Source organism: Prionailurus viverrinus, chromosome A1, assembly GCF_022837055.1.
Source record: "Prionailurus viverrinus isolate Anna chromosome A1, UM_Priviv_1.0, whole genome shotgun sequence".
NCBI classification, from domain to species: Eukaryota; Metazoa; Chordata; class Mammalia; order Carnivora; family Felidae; genus Prionailurus; species Prionailurus viverrinus.
The window spans coordinates 115184571-115202672 of record NC_062561.1 but is presented as its reverse complement, the minus strand read 5'-3'; the positions used below and the strand labels follow the sequence as shown (position 1 = coordinate 115202672).

The 18102-nt window shown below is 39.1% G+C and overlaps 1 protein-coding gene across 3 annotated transcripts in view; it reads left to right on the top strand.

Moving 5' to 3' along the window:
- Positions 1-18102, top strand: part of CDC23 (cell division cycle 23) — a 44847-nt gene that overhangs the window by 22290 nt on the left and 4455 nt on the right. Inside the window, exons 1-10 of one of the 3 annotated variants that reach the window (XM_047845454.1) lie at positions 1432-1446; positions 3452-3658; positions 3743-3815; positions 5962-6099; positions 8472-8514; positions 9047-9152; positions 9251-9383; positions 10928-11105; positions 11194-11291; positions 11424-11505. In XM_047845454.1, coding sequence (XP_047701410.1) covers positions 3504-3658; positions 3743-3815; positions 5962-6099; positions 8472-8514; positions 9047-9152; positions 9251-9383; positions 10928-11105; positions 11194-11291; positions 11424-11505 — 1006 coding nt within the window. In that variant the 5' untranslated portion in view covers positions 1432-1446; positions 3452-3503. Of the gene's footprint in view, positions 1-1431; positions 1447-2821; positions 3659-3742; positions 3816-5961; positions 6100-8471; positions 8515-9046; positions 9153-9250; positions 9384-10927; positions 11106-11193; positions 11292-11423; positions 11506-18102 lie in introns of those variants that run through there. The other 2 variants (XM_047845363.1, XM_047845286.1) reach the window with 2 other exon arrangements.

The window sequence follows — 18102 nt, the reverse complement described above, 5'->3', positions numbered from 1 at the left end:
TCAGCACGGAAGGGAAGTTGATGTGGGGTTTGAAGTCACCAACTGTGAGATCATTATCTGAGCCAAAATCAAGAGTGGGACACTTCATCAACCGAGCCACCAGGCTCCCCAGATACCTCATTTCTTTTTAGTGCTGAATAGCATTCCATTTTTTGAATGTACCAGTTTATTCATCCATTCACCTACCAAAGGACATCTTGATTGTTGTCAAGTTGTGGAAATTTTGAATAAAACTGCTATAAACAAGTTTTTGTGTAATATAAGTTTTCCACTCCCTTGGTTGCATGATTGCTCTGGATTGTATATTAAATGTAAAGTTTTGTAAGAAACTGCCATACTGTCTTCCACAGTATTTTTACATTTCACATGCCTAGCAGCAATGAATGAGAATTCTTATTGTTCCACATCCTTGCCAGCATTTGGTGTTGTCAGTGTTCTGGATTTTGGTCATTCTAATATAGGTATGTAGTAGTATATTTATTATTCTTCATGATTATTGTATTCTTCAAGATTTCTACATTGAAGATATGTTATTATTTTTTTAATGTTTATTTATTTTTGAGAGAGAGAAAGAGTGTAAGCAGGGGAGAGGCAGAGAGTGAGGGAGACACAGAATCTGAAGCAGGCTCCAGGCTCTGAGCTGTCAGCACAGAGCCCAACATGGGGCTCTAACCCACAAATCGTGAGATAATGATCTGAGCCAAAGTCAGATGCTTAACTGACTGAGCCACCCAGGCGCACCAACCATACATTATTTTTGTAATAGAAAAAATGCATTATAAAATAGAAAGCTACAAAGTTTATGTCATAGGAAGGATTGGGGAGGAGGGATGGTAGAGGAATAAATATTATATAATATTACATTAAAAAACAATACAAAGTAATGATACAACTAGAATGATTCTGGTTTTAAATATTGTAAAAAAAAAAAATTGGGGTGACTGGGTGGCTCAGTTGGTTGAGCGTCTGACTCTTGATTTTGGCCAGGTCATGAGTCATGATCCCAGAGTCTTGGGATGGAGCTCCGAGTTGGGCTCCATGCTGAGCATGGAGCCTACTTGGGATTCTCTCTCTTTCTCTCTCTTTCCTTCTCCCTTTCCCTCCTTCTCCCTCCCTCCGTCCCTCCTCTCCTTCATGCTCTCTCTCTCTCTCTCTCAAATTGAAAAAAATGCATGACAATTCTATCCAATTTAGCTTTTCATTGGGACAAGAGACTGGTTATACCCAAAATGTGTTGTTTGTGGAGAAGTGCTTGCCAAAGGCATCTTGAAATCTTTTTTCTTTTCTTTTTTTTTTTTTAATGTTTATTCATTTTTGAGGCAGGGGGCAGGGAGAAACCCAGTGAGAAACCTGATGAAACCTGATGCAGGGCTCCATCCTGTGTCTAAAAGATCATCATCTGAGCTGATATCAAGAGGCTGACACTCAACCAACTGAACCACTCAGGTGCCCACCCCAAACTTCTCTGTTTTCTTATTATTTAAAACCAAGACATAGGGAAATCTGGGTGGCTCACTTGGTTCAGCGTCTGAGTCTTGTTTTCAGCTCAGGTCATTATTCCAGGGTCTTGGGATTGAGCCCCGCATCGGAATCTGTGCTGAGTGTGGAACTTGCTTGGGATTCTCTCTCTCTCTCTCTCTCTCTCTCTCTCTCTCTCTCTCTCTCAAATGAAAACAAAAAATGGGGGCACTTGGATGGCTCAGTCGGTTAAGTGTCTGACTTCGGCTTGAGTCATGATCTCATGTGCTGACAACTCAGAGCCTGGAGCCTGCTTCGGATTCTGTGTCTCCCTCCTTCTCTCCCTCCCCCACTCATGCTCTGTGTGTGTCTCTCTCTCAAAAAAATGAATAAACATTAAAAATTTTAAAATAATATTTAAGAATTAAAAAAATTAAAAACAAGACATAAACAATTATAAAATCAAATACAATTGTAAAAAATGTGATATCTTAAGGGGAAAAGTTAAGAATTCTAAACAAGTCATAAAAGTATTATTTGACTACCTATAAATCCATAAACAATTACATTTCATCCTATAAGTCAGTATATATTCAATTTATATTCAATATATATAACACGGGTATGATATAATGTAATTTTTGTATTTGCTAACAAATCATGCTTTTTTTCTTATTATAAATTCTTTTTATATTCTTATTTATATTTATTTATTTATTATTTGTTATTTATGTAATTTATATGTTTATATTTATTTTATTTATATTCTATACATATTTTATATTTATATAAAAGAATTTATATTAAATTCTTTTTCTTATTATAAATTTAAAACAAGTATAAAGTGTACATCATTTGTGTAACAAGAAAAAAGTAGAATTCTGCCAATATATTGTATATCATGGTGCAATAAAGTTGACTATAATACAATTTAAATTTTTTTTTTAATGTTTTTATTTTGAGAGAGAGAGAAAGAGATAGAAAACATGAGCAGGGGAAGGGCAGAAGGAGAGGAACAGAGGATCCCAAGCAGGCTCCGCACTAACAGCAGAGCCAAACATGGGGCTCTAACCCAGGAGCAGGGAGATCACCACCCCAAGCCCAACTCTGGCGCTTAACCAACTGAGCCATCGAGGCGCCTCTATAATACAATTTTAAAAATATGTATTAATCTAAAACAACATGCTTTACCTAAAAGTAGTTCTATATAACAGCCAAGGAATGACAAACGATTCGAAAAATTCTCAAGCTGGTAAAAGTATTTATTAATATGAAAGGGTTAAAGACAAAAAACGTTGAAAATGTTCATGTAATGTTTAAGAACGTTAGGGTTAGATTTGGCTCATAATCTAGACTGCTTCCTTGGAAGAGTGATAGAAACTCCCTGAGGTTTCATTTTACCTGTAAAATTGGGATGATACGAATATCACAGAGCTGTTTTAAAGGTCAAACCAGATTATATCTGTAAAAGTACATAACCTGTTACAGGATAAATCCCCAATAAATGTTAACTATCCTCCCCCCGCCCCCCGCCATGGGGTGGAAAATGAGGAAGGAAGGAATCTCCACCTGTGGCCATACATCTTCCTAAGTAAGAAAAAAATCCAGAGGATAGCAGGCATCCTTGCTAGACACATACACCATTTCGTTGTCCAGCGGCACAGAATCTGCTGACAAACTACACTCTCCCTTCCAACCACATTACCCCTAAGATTCAGGGCACTTTCCCTTCTGCGCCCTTTCTTGCTCGTACTCGCAGCCCCAGCTTCCCATTCCACCTATTCCAGTCACTAGCTCTTTGCCCCGCTTCTTTTTTTTTTCCTCCCTCTATCCCTTCTAGTTCTAAATTTCCCGCCCTAGTAACTCTTGACCAATCGGGGATGGGATTGTGTCTTCTTTCCCGGCCTTTTGGTGACGTTGAGAGAAGTAACATTTCTGATTGGATTTTCTGGAGCAGAAGGCCACCAATAACTGGCAGACTTTTTTGGCGCAGACGGACCGCTAGTATTATCGCTGGTGATTGGTTGGAGTGGCGAGTCAGGAAAATGGCTGCGAGTCCCTCTGTAGTCCCTATGGCTGCTCCGGTGATGCCGGTCCTGTCATCGAGCAGCGATTTCTCAAATTTGCGAGAAATAAAGAAGCAGCTACTACTCATCGCGGGCCTTACCCGGGAGCGGGGTCTACTGCACAGTAGTAAATGGTGAGACGTCAGGGTCGGAAGAGACTGGGTTTGGATCCTTGGCCTTTGGGGCTTGTTGGAATTAATTCAGTTTGGGTGTTCCAGGTCCGCGGAGTTGGCCTTCTCGCTCCCTGCCTTGCCTCTGGCCGAGCTGCAGCCGCCGCCGCCTATTACAGAGGTAAGCACTTCCATCACTGTGAGCGCTCCCCACCAACCCAAAGGTTTATGGTGTATCCCGTCCTGCTTAGCAGGAATGTTTGTAGAGAGAATTAAAGCTTTTAAAGAGCTGGATGTTTTCAGCGATTTTTATCTGTGTGGTTTTGTTGATCTTTGTGAAGATTTGGTGGTGCTTTACTTAAGCTGGAGAGAATTAGTAAACAATCCTTGCTTAAGATTTCAGCCTTTTAAGTTTGATAGCCTAGCCTAGACAATGTTCTTAACGATGAGAAGAATCAAAGGTTTTAACAACAATGTAAAACTGGTTTTGGATTCAGATAGCTCTGGGTTCAAATCTCAGCTACAGTAGGGACTTTTGGCAACTTTCATCTGTGAAATGCGGATAATAATAGTATCTACCTTAAGTGGATATTGCTAGAATTATATAAGATAGGAATATATTTTATGTTTGATCTACAGAAGGTATTTTTACATAGTCTGTGTGGTTTGAATAATTGTCACAATCCATTTTGTTTCTCCTGAAGATGCCATTTCTTGATTCCCCTCCCCTCCACACACTTTTTTTTAATTTAATTTTTTATTTTTTTAAATTTACATCCAAATTAGCATATAGTGCAACAATGATTTCAAGAGTAGATTCCTTAGTGCCCTTTACCCATTTAGCCCATCCCCCCTCCCACAACCCTTCCAGTAACCCACAGTTTGTTCTCCATATTTATGAGTCTCTTCTGTTTTGTCCCCCTCCCTGTTTTTATATTATTTTTGTTTCCCTTCCCTTATGTTCATCTGTTTTATCTCTTAAAGTCCTCATATGAGTGAAGTCATATGATTTTTGTCTTTGTCTAATTTCACTTAGCATAATGCCCTCCAATTCCATCCACCTAGTGGCAAATGGCACGATTTCATTCTTTTTGATTGCCGAGTAATACTCCACTGTACATATATACCACATCTTTATCCATTCATCCATCGATAGACATTTGGGCTCTTTCCATACTTTGGCTATTGTTGATAGTGCTGCTATAAACACAGGGGGTGCACGTGTCCATTTGAAACAGCACACCTGTATCCCGTGGATAAATGCCTAGTAGTGCAATTGCTGAGTCGTAGGGTAGTTCTATTTTAGTTTTTTGAGGAACCTCCATATTGTTTTCCAGAGTGGCTGCACCAGCTTGCATTCCCACACACACACTCTTAAAAATAGTGAAGGTTTCTGACATCAGAAGGTATAATGCATGTGAGAGGAGGTGGGTGAAGAAATAAGGAATTGATGAAGACATGTGAAAAAGGCCACTAGACTCCTAAGTTGAATGGATACATTTAGGATTTATTAATTCAATGAAGAAAACACTGAACATGTTTTGGTTCCAGTTTTGTTCAAGTAATATTTGGGCCAAGAAGGATGAGGAAAATGTAGCAAATGAAGATTTAATCGACTTACCCCTAGAATTTGGGAGATTGTATGCTTTATTAACTTAAATGTGCATCATTTCATTTATATACAGAATTATGACTGTGTTCTATACTTTTTGCAATACTAACATGTCAAAACTTTTTTGAAGTATAAAAAATAAAAGTAATTGCACAGCATGTTGCATTTCTGTACATTTTTGAAAGCCTGGAAAAGGAAGCAAATGTCAGATATTAATGCTAGACATTTTCCATGACTTTTCCACTTTTTCCTCATCAAATGTGTATTATTTGCTCCATTTTACCCATGAAAAAATGAGTTCTCAGAGAAACTAAGTAACTTCCCTACTAATGTCATGAAACCAGGAAATCAAGGAATCAGAATTTGAATCCAGTTCCCTAACACTAAAGCCTATGCAACTTCACACCTCATTTAAAGAACTAGTACAACTTTCTGAGTGTCTTGGTTCAGTTTTTAAAATTTTTAGTTTTTCCCAACTTTTTATTTTGAAAAAAAGTTCAATGACCTTAGTGTATAATAAGACAAATATACAAAAGTAACTTACATTTCTATGTATATGTAAATATGTATACATATCTACACACACGTATATGCTAGGTTTTGGGGAGGAAGAAAATACTTTTTCTTACATCTTGAAATTAATGAATATGCTTCTTGAATTTGAATTTTTGTTGTCTTGTTCCCAACCACTTATAAAAACTTGTCTCTCTTCTAGGAGGATGCCCAGGATATGGATGCTTATACCCTGGCCAAAGCCTACTTTGATGTTAAAGAGTATGATCGGGCAGCACATTTCCTGCATGGCTGCAATAGCAAAAAAGCCTATTTTCTATACATGTATTCTAGATATCTGGTGAGGGCCATTTTAAGATGTCATCTGCCTTCCATGAGGCATCCATATGTAGAACGAAGGGGGAAAAGTTTAATCTTTTAAATAGTTGAGCAGTAGTCTACTTGCTAAATATACTTTATAAATACTTAACAGTAATAAAGAGGATGTCATAAAGTTAAAAAGTGGCAATATAGAAGAAAATATTAAAAATATTTTTTATTACATTTTATTTATTTTTGATAGAGAGACAGCACAAGTGGGGGGGGGAGGGGCAGAGAGAGACGGAGACACAGAATCTGAAGCAGGCTCTAGGCTCGAAGCTGTCAGCATAGAGCCCGATGTGGGGCTCAAACTCACAAACCGCGAGATCATGACCTGAGCCGGAGTCGGACGTTCAACCGACTGAGCCACCCAGGCGCCCGGAAAATATTAAAAATATTGATAGGAGTCCATGGCTGGCTCAATTGGTGGAGCATGTGACTCTTGATCTCAGGGTTGTGAGTTCGAGCCCCACCCACATTGGGTGTAGAGATTACTTAAAAAAATAAAATCCTTAAAAAAATTGATAATATTCATTACTGATAAAATAGGCACTAGGCTCCCTATTTTTATTTTTTTATTTATTAATTTTTTTTTAATTTTTAAAAAACTTTGGAGCACCTGGGTGGCTCAGTTGGTTAAGCTGCCAACTTCAGCTCAGGTCATGATCTTGAGGCCTGTTGGGTTTGAGCCTCATGTCAGGCTCTCTGCTGACAGCTCGGAGCCTGGAGCCTGCTTCAAATTCTGTGTCTCCCTCTCTCTCTGCTCCTCCCCTGCTTGCATTCTGTCTCTGTCTTTCAAAAATAATAAACATTAAAAAATTTTTTTTTTTAATTTTAAATCTTATTTATTTTTGAGAGAAAGAGGAACAGAGAAAGAGAGAAGCACTGAATCGGAAGCAGGCTCCAGGCTTTGAGCTGTCAGCCCAGAGCCCGACGCAGGGCTCGAACCCACACACTGCCAGTTCATGACCTGAGCCAAAGCTGGATACTCAACCTACTGTGCCATCCAGGCACCCCTTAAATTTTTTAATTTTTAAAAATTTATTTTGAGAGAGAGCATAAGCAGGAGAGGAGCAGAGAGAGGAGAGAGAGAATCCCAATGCAAGCCCAACATGGGGTTCAATATGTGCACAATGATATATGAACAGGGCTATTTATTAAAGTATTTTTTGTAATAGCCATAAAATGTCAATAACTTAAATATTCATTAGTCAAGCGGCACCTGGGTGGCTCAGTCAATTGGGTATCAGACTTCGGCTCAGGTCACGATCTCACCATTCATGATTCGAGCCCCATGTCTGGCTCTGTGCTGATAGCACAGAGCCTGGAGCCTGCTTCAGGTTCTATGTCTGTGTCTTTCTCTGCCCCTCTCCTGCTTGCACTCTGTCTCTCTCTCAAAAATAAATAAACAATATATATTCATTAGTCAAGAAATCCATTGTTAATTCTTGCCTGAAGTATTCTTTACTATGATATTGCAAAATAATGATTTTCCACTCCAGTATTCTCTCCACATTTGCTACTAGCCACTTGGCATTCTACTCTATGCAAGAGTTTTCCCTCACCATCCCCATTTATTTACCATCAGTATGAATTCAAGGATTCTTATATTTGTAATTGTTTGTAATTTATTACTGTACTTATAAATTATGTCAGTGCTCAAATTATTCCAGATTTGGACAGTGGGAGCCCCTGAATTATTGTTTAAAAGTAGTGACCAGGGGCGCCTGGGTGGCGCAGTCGGTTAAGCGTCCGACTTCAGCCAGGTCACGATCTCGCAGTCCGTGAGTTCGAGCCCCGCGTCGGGCTCTGGGCTGATGGCTCAGAGCCTGGAGCCTGTTTCCGATTCTGTGTCTCCCTCTCTCTCTGCCCTTCCCCCGTTCATGCTCTGTCTCTCTCTGTCCCAAAAATAAATAAAAAACGTTGAAGAAAAAAAAAAAAAGTAGTGACCAGTAGTAGTTGACATTTTGGTTGGACTTGGACCCTTTAGCTAGAATCAGACTCCTAGTTTTATTTTTATTTTATTTTATTTTATTTTGTTTTGTTTTGTTTTAATTTATTTTATTTTAATTTTTTTTAATGTTTTTATTTATTTTTGAGAGACAGAGAGAGACAGAGAATGAGCAGGGGAAGAACAGAGAGAGAGGGAGACACAGAATCTGAAGCAGGCTCCAGGCTCTGAGCTGTCAGCACAGAGCCCAACGCGGGGCCCGAACCCACAAACGGCAAGATCTTGACCTGAGCCGAAGTCAGTTGCTTAACTGAGCCACCCAGGCGCCACCAGACTGCTAGTTTTAGAATGAGTTTCAAAATAAAGTGAGAAAAGACCAATTTGTTGATTTTCTCTTACAGTCTGGAGAAAAGAAGAAGGATGATGAAACAGTTGATAGTCTAGGTATGGATCTCTTTGTCTTACCTTTTGGATGAAAGCAGGGGTTGCATAATCAAATGCCTATATGAGCCAGGCAGGTAAAATATAAAGGTGTGAAGTAGACTTAGGAGGACTGTTGCAAATTGGGGAGCACAACTTGGTAACTTGTAACCTGCTTGTTACCCAGCCCTGCTGACAGCTCCCTTGAGGAAATGTGGGCCTAGTGTAGTCAAGGCTTTCTTCCCTTGGCCCTACCTCATTCTTTGGGAACTGAAACTGGAAATTCAGCTTTTTAGTTGAGACTTCTGCTTTTTAAACACTGATTATTATTTTAAAGTTTTAAAAACCTTTGTGGGCCTAGCAAAATATGACTGTAGACCAGTTATCAGTGGTAATTTCTGGAATAAAGTGGATTGTGTAAGGTATTGTTAGCCACTTCTGAGTATTTGCTGGAAGTTCCAGGTGTAACTTTGGTTGATGTCAAGGGGAATGTCTAGGTCCGTGAAATGAAGATTGGCAGTCTTTCCTTAGATCTGAGATTTGGTTCCTTTCCTAGGTCCCCTGGAGAAAGGACAAGTTAAAAATGAGGCACTTAGAGAATTGAGAGTGGAACTTAGCAAAAAACACCAGGCTCGGGAACTTGATGGATTTGGCCTTTATCTGTAAGTGGTAGAGTAATTTCGATCCTTCTATAACATTTTCTCCAGAGTGGGAGGGATGTGTTATGAAACATTAACTTCTGTGATTGTCTCTTTCCTAGATATGGTGTGGTGCTTCGAAAACTGGACCTGGTGAAAGAGGCTATTGATGTGTTTGTGGAGGCTACTCATGTTTTGCCTTTGCACTGGGGAGCCTGGCTAGAACTCTGTAATTTAATTACGGACAAAGAGATGGTAAATTGAGAGGAGCTATGTGAAAGACCCTCTGCTCCAAGTCTTAATGTAATTCTGTAATGGGCTGGGAAGAGAGAGGTTTGCTAAACCTTTGTAGTTACATCTTTCTTCTTCTCTAGTCTCTTTCATTGCTGGAATTTCGGTCTTTGTTTGAAAGACTCATGTCTGGCTCTTGTTTGGTGGTTGCTGTTGGATATGTGTCTAGTTATGTTAGAATATCTTTTCATTATTTTATGATTCACATTCACATTTTACTGTGACTTGCTTTATAGACTAAATGCTATTATACTTTTTTTTCCTCATTCCAAAGATGCCTTAGGAAAGGTTTCTCTGATATCAAGGATTGTATTAAAAACATTTTTAAGGTCTCCGCTGAGCTGTCCTAGGACTTTGTAGAGATTTAGAAATTTGTTATTTAATGAATTAAAGTATATGAAATTGCTTTATAAACTGCAATCATTTTATTAATTGTTATTATAGGACATTGTCTATAGAGTTTATTTTGCCATTCTGCAGTAGTTAACGGAATTGATAATACACTTGCTTTTGTTGGCTCTAAAGAACTGAAGGCTGGTCGACTTCCCCCAATAATGATACATGCTACTAAATCTGGGTCTGAAGTCTTATCTTGACTTACTCCTATTTATTATCTCTAACTGCCTAATAGACTTTCATTAAAAGTTTGTTTTTTCTCTGAACTCAAAATATGCAAAACCAAGTTTCTGATCTTCCCTACCAAATTCTTTCTTCCTCCCAGCTTGATAGACTCCCTTGATACCATCACTATTTCTCAAGATACCCAGTCTTGATGCCTCATCAGTAGATTTGTTCTTCTCTTTCTCTTATCTCCTTTTATCTAGTCAGTCACCAGACATTGCCATGGTCTCCTTCTTGCATGCATCTCTTTTGGTTTTCTTTGCCATCTTGGTTTTCATCTCAGATTTGGATTACTTATAAGTAATAGTTACTTTTCTACCTAGTTTTTCCATTTGTACACTCCCATTCCTACGCTATCGTGCATACTGTTTTCACACTTACTCTTAAAATACCCATGTCATTGTGTCGTTCTCTTGCCAAAAATTTCAGTGGTTTCCTATTGGATCCCACTTCCTGTTTTGCCATAGGACCTGCCCTATCCATTCAGTCTTATTTTTTTCACTATTTTTGAACACATAGCCTCCTCTCAAACTAAGCTAGTTTCCTCATCCTATTCACTCACACTCAGGATTGTTTTGCCTCTATTGATGTTGTTGCCCTGCTTAGAGTGTTTTTTTCTTCTTCCTCTCTTTTTCTTTTCAAGTTCTACCTATCCTATAAGACTCACCTGAAATACTAGGCTTTTCTTTGAAGTCTTCCTTAATTTGGTCATTCCTCCCTATTGTGCTTGTAAGTCCTGTTCACTTAATTGAACTGCCCTCTGTTTGTTATGTGCTCTTCTAAAGTTTTGGTGATAAATTTCTTTAGACAAAAAGACAGTTCCTTGATGTTCATTTGAGAGAGAGGTCAAAGTATATTAAGTGTGTCCCTCTCTCTCCTGCTGGCAGCTGAAGTTCCTGTCTTTGCCAGACACCTGGATGAAAGAGTTTTTTCTGGCTCATATATACACAGAGTTGCAGTTGATAGAGGAGGCCCTGCAAAAGTATCAGAATCTCATTGATGTGGGCTTCTCTAAGAGCTCATATATTGTTTCCCAAATTGCAGTTGCCTATCACAATATCAGAGGTGAGTGAATAAGGACAATGAAATACCATCAAATCCTGAATGTAGCACTATGTTGTTTTCTAAACTTTCTTACCTTTTTTTCCTGCAGATATTGACAAAGCCCTCTCTATTTTTAATGAACTAAGGAAACAAGACCCATACAGGATTGAAAATATGGACACATTCTCCAACCTTCTTTATGTCAGGGTGAGCTGCTTCCTTTGCTTAGAATTGATCAAGCTCTTTTGTGCTTTAATCTCTTGGGTTGGATTGTCACAAGTTGCATTAGCTAGGGGGTTCCTTAACTCATGCTTAGATTGTCTTTCCGTTTTCTTCTAGAGCATGAAATCAGAGTTGAGTTACCTGGCTCACAACCTCTGTGAGATTGATAAATATCGTGTGGAAACATGCTGTGTAATTGGTAAGAGTCACTACTTTTTTTCTTTTAAGATTTATTTTTACTGTAAGTAATACAGATGTAAAATATAACAATTAAAAGTGTCAAAGAGGGGTGCCTGGGTAGCTCAGTTGGTCAAGCATCCGACTATGGCTTAGGTCATGAACTTCCAGTTTGTGGGTTTGAGCCCCAAATCGGGCACTCTGCTGTCAGCACAGAGCCCACTTCGGATCCTCTATCTCCCTCTCTCTCTGCCCCCCCTCCGCTTGCACTCTCTCTCTCTGAAAAATAAATAAACATTTAAAAGTGTCAAAGATAACAAAATATATACTATAGAATGTAAAAGCACAGTGTAATCCCACCCCCTAGATTATTTGGTGAGCATGACTCCAGAATGTTTTTCTATGTGAATACATGTGAATGCTAAAAATGTGTGTGTGGGTGCATGTGTATGTATAACTTGCTTGCAAAAACTGTATCATTATACACACTGCTCTGTAACTTTTCCTTTTTAAAAATATTAACAACAACAACAAAAAAAAAGCAGGGCGCCTGGGTGGCTCAGTCGGTTAAGCATCCGACTTCAACACAGGTCACGATCTTGCGGTCTGTGAGTTCGAGCCCCGCATCGGGCTCTGGGCTGATGGCTCAGAGCCTGGAGCCTGCTTCGGATTCTGTGTCTCCCTCTCTCTCTGACCCTCCCCCATTCATGCTCTGTCTCTCTCTGTCTCAAAAATAAATAAATGTTAAAAAATTAAAAAAAATAAATAAATAAAATAAAATAAAAATATTAACAGTAAGCTTTCTCATTTTTTTATTTAGTACATGAAGATTTGTATTATTTTTGATGGCTATTCAGTATTTTATTTCATAGATGTACCATTTTTATTTTTATTTAACCATTTTCTATTGTATAAGTTGTGGCCACTATTTATTAATATAAAAATAGTTTCAGGAAACATCTTTGTATGTGTACATTTATTTTTTCATGTTTATTCAACTATCATCCATGTGATCCATTCCTAGCAGTGAAGGTTGGATCAAAAGTGTGTATATTTTAACCTTAATATTACTAAAAAGCTTATAAGAATTTCCAGTCCTAGGGGCATCTATGTGGCTTAGTCGGTTAAGCATCTGACTCTTGATTTTGGCTCAGGTCATGATCTCACAGTTGTAAGACTGAGCCCTGCGTTGGGGTCTCACTGAGTGTGGAGCCTGCTTAAAGTTCTCTCTCTCCTCTGACCGTCTCACCTGCTCATGCTCTCTCTCTCTCTAAAGTAAAACTGAAAAAAAAAAAAAAAAAAAGAATTTCCAATCCTATGAAAACAAATCAGAAAACCTCTTTCTTCATATAGGGGTATTTCAATCTTTGTACTTTTGACATTTTGGGCTGATAATTTTTTTGTGTGTGTTGGGGGCCGTCCTGTACATTGAGGGTGTTAGCAGTATCACTAGCCTCTACCCACTAGATGGCAATAACCCTCTTCCCCCAATAGTGACAACCAAAAATGTTTGCAGATATTGCCAACTCTTGGGGTCATAATCATCTGTGGTTGAGAATCATCCATGGTTGAGAACCATGCCCTATGTACTCCACCACACTTATTGTGACCTTATCATCAATTGACATAAACATATCAGTGGCCACATTTGGATAAAAGTAAGCTTGGTTGTTTGTGACAGAAAGCCCAGGTTCCCTGGAAATGAAAGGGAAATCCCCCTTCCTGGGTGTTTGGTGACCTGGCGTTGAGATCGTACATTCATATCTTTCTAGGTCAGGAAGTTGTTAGTAAACTGATAGAATTTCTATCCATTAATTTAATATTATTAGCCCTTGAGTAAGTTGTAGTTCAGTGTGGGAAATAAGCGTTAAAAAATATAATAGGTCCTAGGGTGCTTGGGTGGCTCGGTTGGTTGAGCATCCAACTTCAGGTCAGGTCATGATTTCATGGTTTATGAGTTCGAGCTCCACATCTGGCTCACTGCTGTCAGTGCAGAGCCCCCTTTGGATACCCTGTCTCCCTCTCTTTCTGCCCCTCCCCTGCTTGTGCTCTTTCTTGCTCAAAAATAAATAAAACATTAAAAAAAAAATGTAATAGGTCCTGGGGTGCCTGGTGGGCTCAGTCATTTGAGCTTCTGACTCTGGATTTTAGCTCAGGTCATGATCTCACAGTTTGTGAGATTGAGCCCCATGTGAGGCTCTGTGCTGACAGTACAGAACCCGCTTGGGATCTTCTCTCTCCCTCCCTCTCTCGAATGCCCCTCCTCCGCTCATGCATGTGCTGGCTCTCTCTCCCCCTACCCAAACAAATAAACATTTAAAAAAATATAATAGGTTTTTTTTTTTTTTTAATTTTTTTTTTAATGTTTATTTTTGAGACAGAGGGAAACAGAGTGCAAGTCGGGGAGGGGCAGAGAGAGAGGGAGACACAGAATCTGAAACAGGCTCCAGGACCCTGAGCTGTCAGCACAGAGCCTGATGCGGGGCTCGAACCCACGAACTGTGAGATCATGACCTGAGCTGAAGTCAGACGCTTAACCGACTGAGCCACCCAGGCGCCCCAAAGTGTAATAGGTTCTATTGGAACATAGGTGAGAATAAGAATAAATGATCTTTTCAATATCAGAACATTATAAAGAAAATATAAAGTCCATTAGGGTGAGGGCATAATTCCATTTTATTCAGAAAACATCTTTTGAACATCTTTTTTTTTTTTTTTTTTAAGTTTATGTATTTATTTTGAGGGAGAGAGAGAGCAAAAGCTGGGGAGGGGCAAAGAGAAGGAGAGGCAGAATCCCAAGCAGGCTCCATACCATCAGCACAGAGCCAGTGCAGGGGTCAAACTCAAAAACCCTGAGATCATGACGTGAACCAAGATCAAGAGTTGGATGCTTAACCAACTGTGCCAACCAGGTGCCTCATCTTTTAAGCATCTTCTGAGTACCAGACCCTGTGCTTTCTTTTGCAGTACCTACCCTTATTGCCCATCGAGGAAGACTAGTAAAAAAAAATAACTATAATGCAGTGGGTTGAGTGTTATGATTGAGGTAAACCTAAAATGCTAAGAGAGTACATAAGTATCTAATCTAGCCTGTGATTATTAGGGAAGTCTTCCTGAGATGGTGGTGCTTGAAGGCTGGGCAGAAGTAAAACAGTTCAGTAAGAGAGTAAAAGGATTGACTTCGGAAGGGCATTCCCTGTATAGCACCAAAGTATGAAACAGGCATTCTGCCTGAAGTAGCTCAGCATCTGGAAGCATGGTGTGGGAATGTTCAAAAAGGGGCCCTATCTTGAAGAGGCTTTTATGCCTTGCTGAACATTAGGATTTTATTATGAAGGCAGTAGGAGTCTTCTGAAGGAATGTAAACCAGAGTGATGAATGTTCTCAGATTTTCAGATTTTTGGAATAATCCAGTCTAGGGATGATGAGAGCCTACACTGAAGTATTGGCAGCAGGGATGGAGAGAGGCTGTTGGACTTAAAAGTATTTAAGAAGTAGAACAAATAGGGGGCACCTGGGTGGCTCAGTTGGTTAAGTGTCCGACTTCGGCTCAGGTAATAATCTCATGGTTTGTGAGTTCAAGCCCCACATCAGGCTCTGTGTTCACAGCTCAGAGCCTGGATCCTGCTTCAGATTCTGTGTCTCCTTCTCTCTCTGCCCCTCCCCCACTCACACTCTGTCTCTGTCTCTCAAAAATAAATAAACGTTGAAAAAGAAGTAGAACAAATAGGAATTGGTGACTGGGCAACCAGTTGGATAACAGTGCTCTATACATGAAGAAAGGAAATAGAGGTGGGAGAGAAAAGGAATGAATAATCCTTTTTTAAACCTCCACACTTAATGCCAGTTAAAATCAAAAGAGACTTACATATGAAGAGCAATGATTTAGGAGTTTCTTGTTTGTTTTGATTTTATAGTAGCTTTTATTATTTTTTATTTAATTTTTTTAAATTTTTTAATTTTTAAGTTTACATCTAAGTTAGTTAACATATAGTGCTATAATGATTTCAGGAGTAGATTCCAGTGATTCATCCTCTATGTGTAACATCCAGTGCTCTTCCCAACAAGTGTCTTCCTTAATGCCCCTTACCCATTTAGCCTACCCCCTGCCCCCCACAACCCTTCCGGCAACCCTCAGTTTGTTCTCTATACTTAAAAGTCTCTTATGCTTTGTCCCCTCCCTGTTTTCATATTCTTTTTGCTTCCTTTCTCTTGTGATCCTCTGTTTTGTAACTTAAATTCCACATATGAGTGAAGTCTTATATTTATCTTTCTCTGACTAATTTCGCTTAGCATAGTACCCTCTAGTTCCATCCACGTTGTTGCAAATGCTAAGATTTCATTCTTTTTGACTGCCGAGTAATACTCCATTGTATTTATATACCACATCTTCTTTATCCATTCATTCGTCAATGGACATTTGGACTCTTTCCATACTTTGGCTATTGTTGATAGTGCTGCTATTTGGGGCACATGTGCCCCTTCGAAATAGCACACTGTGTCCCTTGGATAAATACCTAGTAGTGCAATTGCTGGGTTGTAGGGTAATTCTATTTTTAACCTTTTGAGGAAACTCCATACTGTTTTCCAGAGTGCCTGCACCAGTTTGCATTTACAAGAGTTACTTGTTTTTTTAATAATCATTTGAGGTGAACTCCTTAATGAACTGTTGTTTTTTTTTTCCCCTCAGTATATGTGTTAAATGCCCAGCACAGTGCCTGACATATGGTCAATAAATGTTTGTTGAATTCAGCCCACCTACTTTAAGAATGAAAAATAAGGAATATTAGTTTATGATAAAAAAAATATCCTTCAGCTTTCATATTATAGCCAATTCAGAGGAAGTAAAAGTAGAAAAAAGGGTAGAGAGAAAAAAAAAAACCTGAGGACCTGAGAGAAAATGAACGCTCTTATGAATAGAATGGTCGCAAGGATCTCCTGTTGGTTTAGTCCTTGCATCTGCTTTGATGTTTCTTTTTTTTTTTTTTAATTTTTTTTTCAATGTTTATTTATTTTTTGGGGGACAGAGAGAGACAGAGCATGAACGGGGGAGGGGCAGAGAGAGAGGGAGACACAGAATCGGAAACAGGCTCCAGGCTCCGAGCCGTCAGCCCAGAGCCTGACGCGGGGCTCGAACTCACGGACCGCGAGATCGTGACCTGGCTGAAGTCGGACGCTTAACCGACTGCGCCACCCAGGCGCCCCTGCTTTGATGTTTCGATGTGAATTGTTTCCTTCTTTATCTTTTCTGGAGTCCCAATGTCTGACAGGCAGCATTTTATGTACTATGTGAAACAGCTTATATACTACAATATAGCATAGTTAAGTTTGGACTCTGGAACCAGACTACCCAAGTTTAAATCTCGGTTCTACTACTAACTAGTTGTGTGACTTTGGGCCTAACCTGTCTCTGCTATAGTTTTCTCATTCACAAAGCAATAATAATGGATCCTTCTCTCATGTAATTGTCATGAAGATTAGATAAATTAATGCCTACAAAGCACTTACAGCAATGTAGTTGCCCAGCACACTTGTAATCATTAGTATATTTTAGCTGCTCCAAATGAGATTTTAAAAATCTCATGTACTGGGGCGCCTGGATGGCGCAGCTGGTTAAGCGTCCGACTTCAGCCAGGTCACGATCTCGCAGTCCGTGAGTTCGAGCCCCGCGTCTGGCTCTGGGCTGATGGCTCGGAGCCTGGAGCCTGTTTCCGATTCTGTGTCTCCCTCTCTCTCTGTCCCTCCCCCGTTCATGCTCTGTCTCTCTCTGTCCCAAAAAAATAAATAAACATTGAAAAAAAAAATTAAAAAAAAAAATCTCATGTACTTGATCTTTGCTCAAAACTTGGCCAATTCTGACTTCCTTAATATCTCTATCATTCTCACTCCTTTAGAAGCTAGGGCATATATAGGGCTATACCCTTCTTCCTGGGTGAGGATCAGTATTTTGGCCTAGAAATGTACTATGCTGATGTATATAGCTCTAATCTTCCCTTTCCCTACTCTCTCACTTATGACTATTTATTTTTTTTACTATTATAAACATTCTTCTTCATAGCTACATTACAAACAGGATTTGTGGGGATTTAAAATTATTATTGAAGTATAATGTTATATTAGTTCCAGGTGTATAACATAGAGATTCTACAATTCTGTGTATCATTGAATGCTCACCATGATAAGCTAGTCATGATACAAAGTTATTACAGATTTATTGACTGTATTCCCTATGCTGTACTTTGCATTCTGTGACTTACTTATTTTATAACTGGAAATGTGTACCTCTTAATCCCCTTTATCTATTCATTCATCTTTTTAAAAAAATAATTTATTCCTGAGGTTCCTAGGTGGCTCAGTCGGTTAAGCATCTGATTCTTGATCTCAGCTCAAGGTCATTATCTTATGATTCTTGAGATCAAGCCCCATTTGGGGCTTTGTGCTAACAGCGTGGAGCCTGCTTGGGTTTCTCTCTCCTTGCTCTCTGCCTCTCCCTTGCTCTCTCAAAAATAAATAAACTTTAAAAATAGCTTTATTGAAAAAAAAAAACAGGCTTATTAAGGTATAATTTACATAAGTTTATACTTCAAGGAGTTTTTGTAAATTTATACAGTTGTGTAAC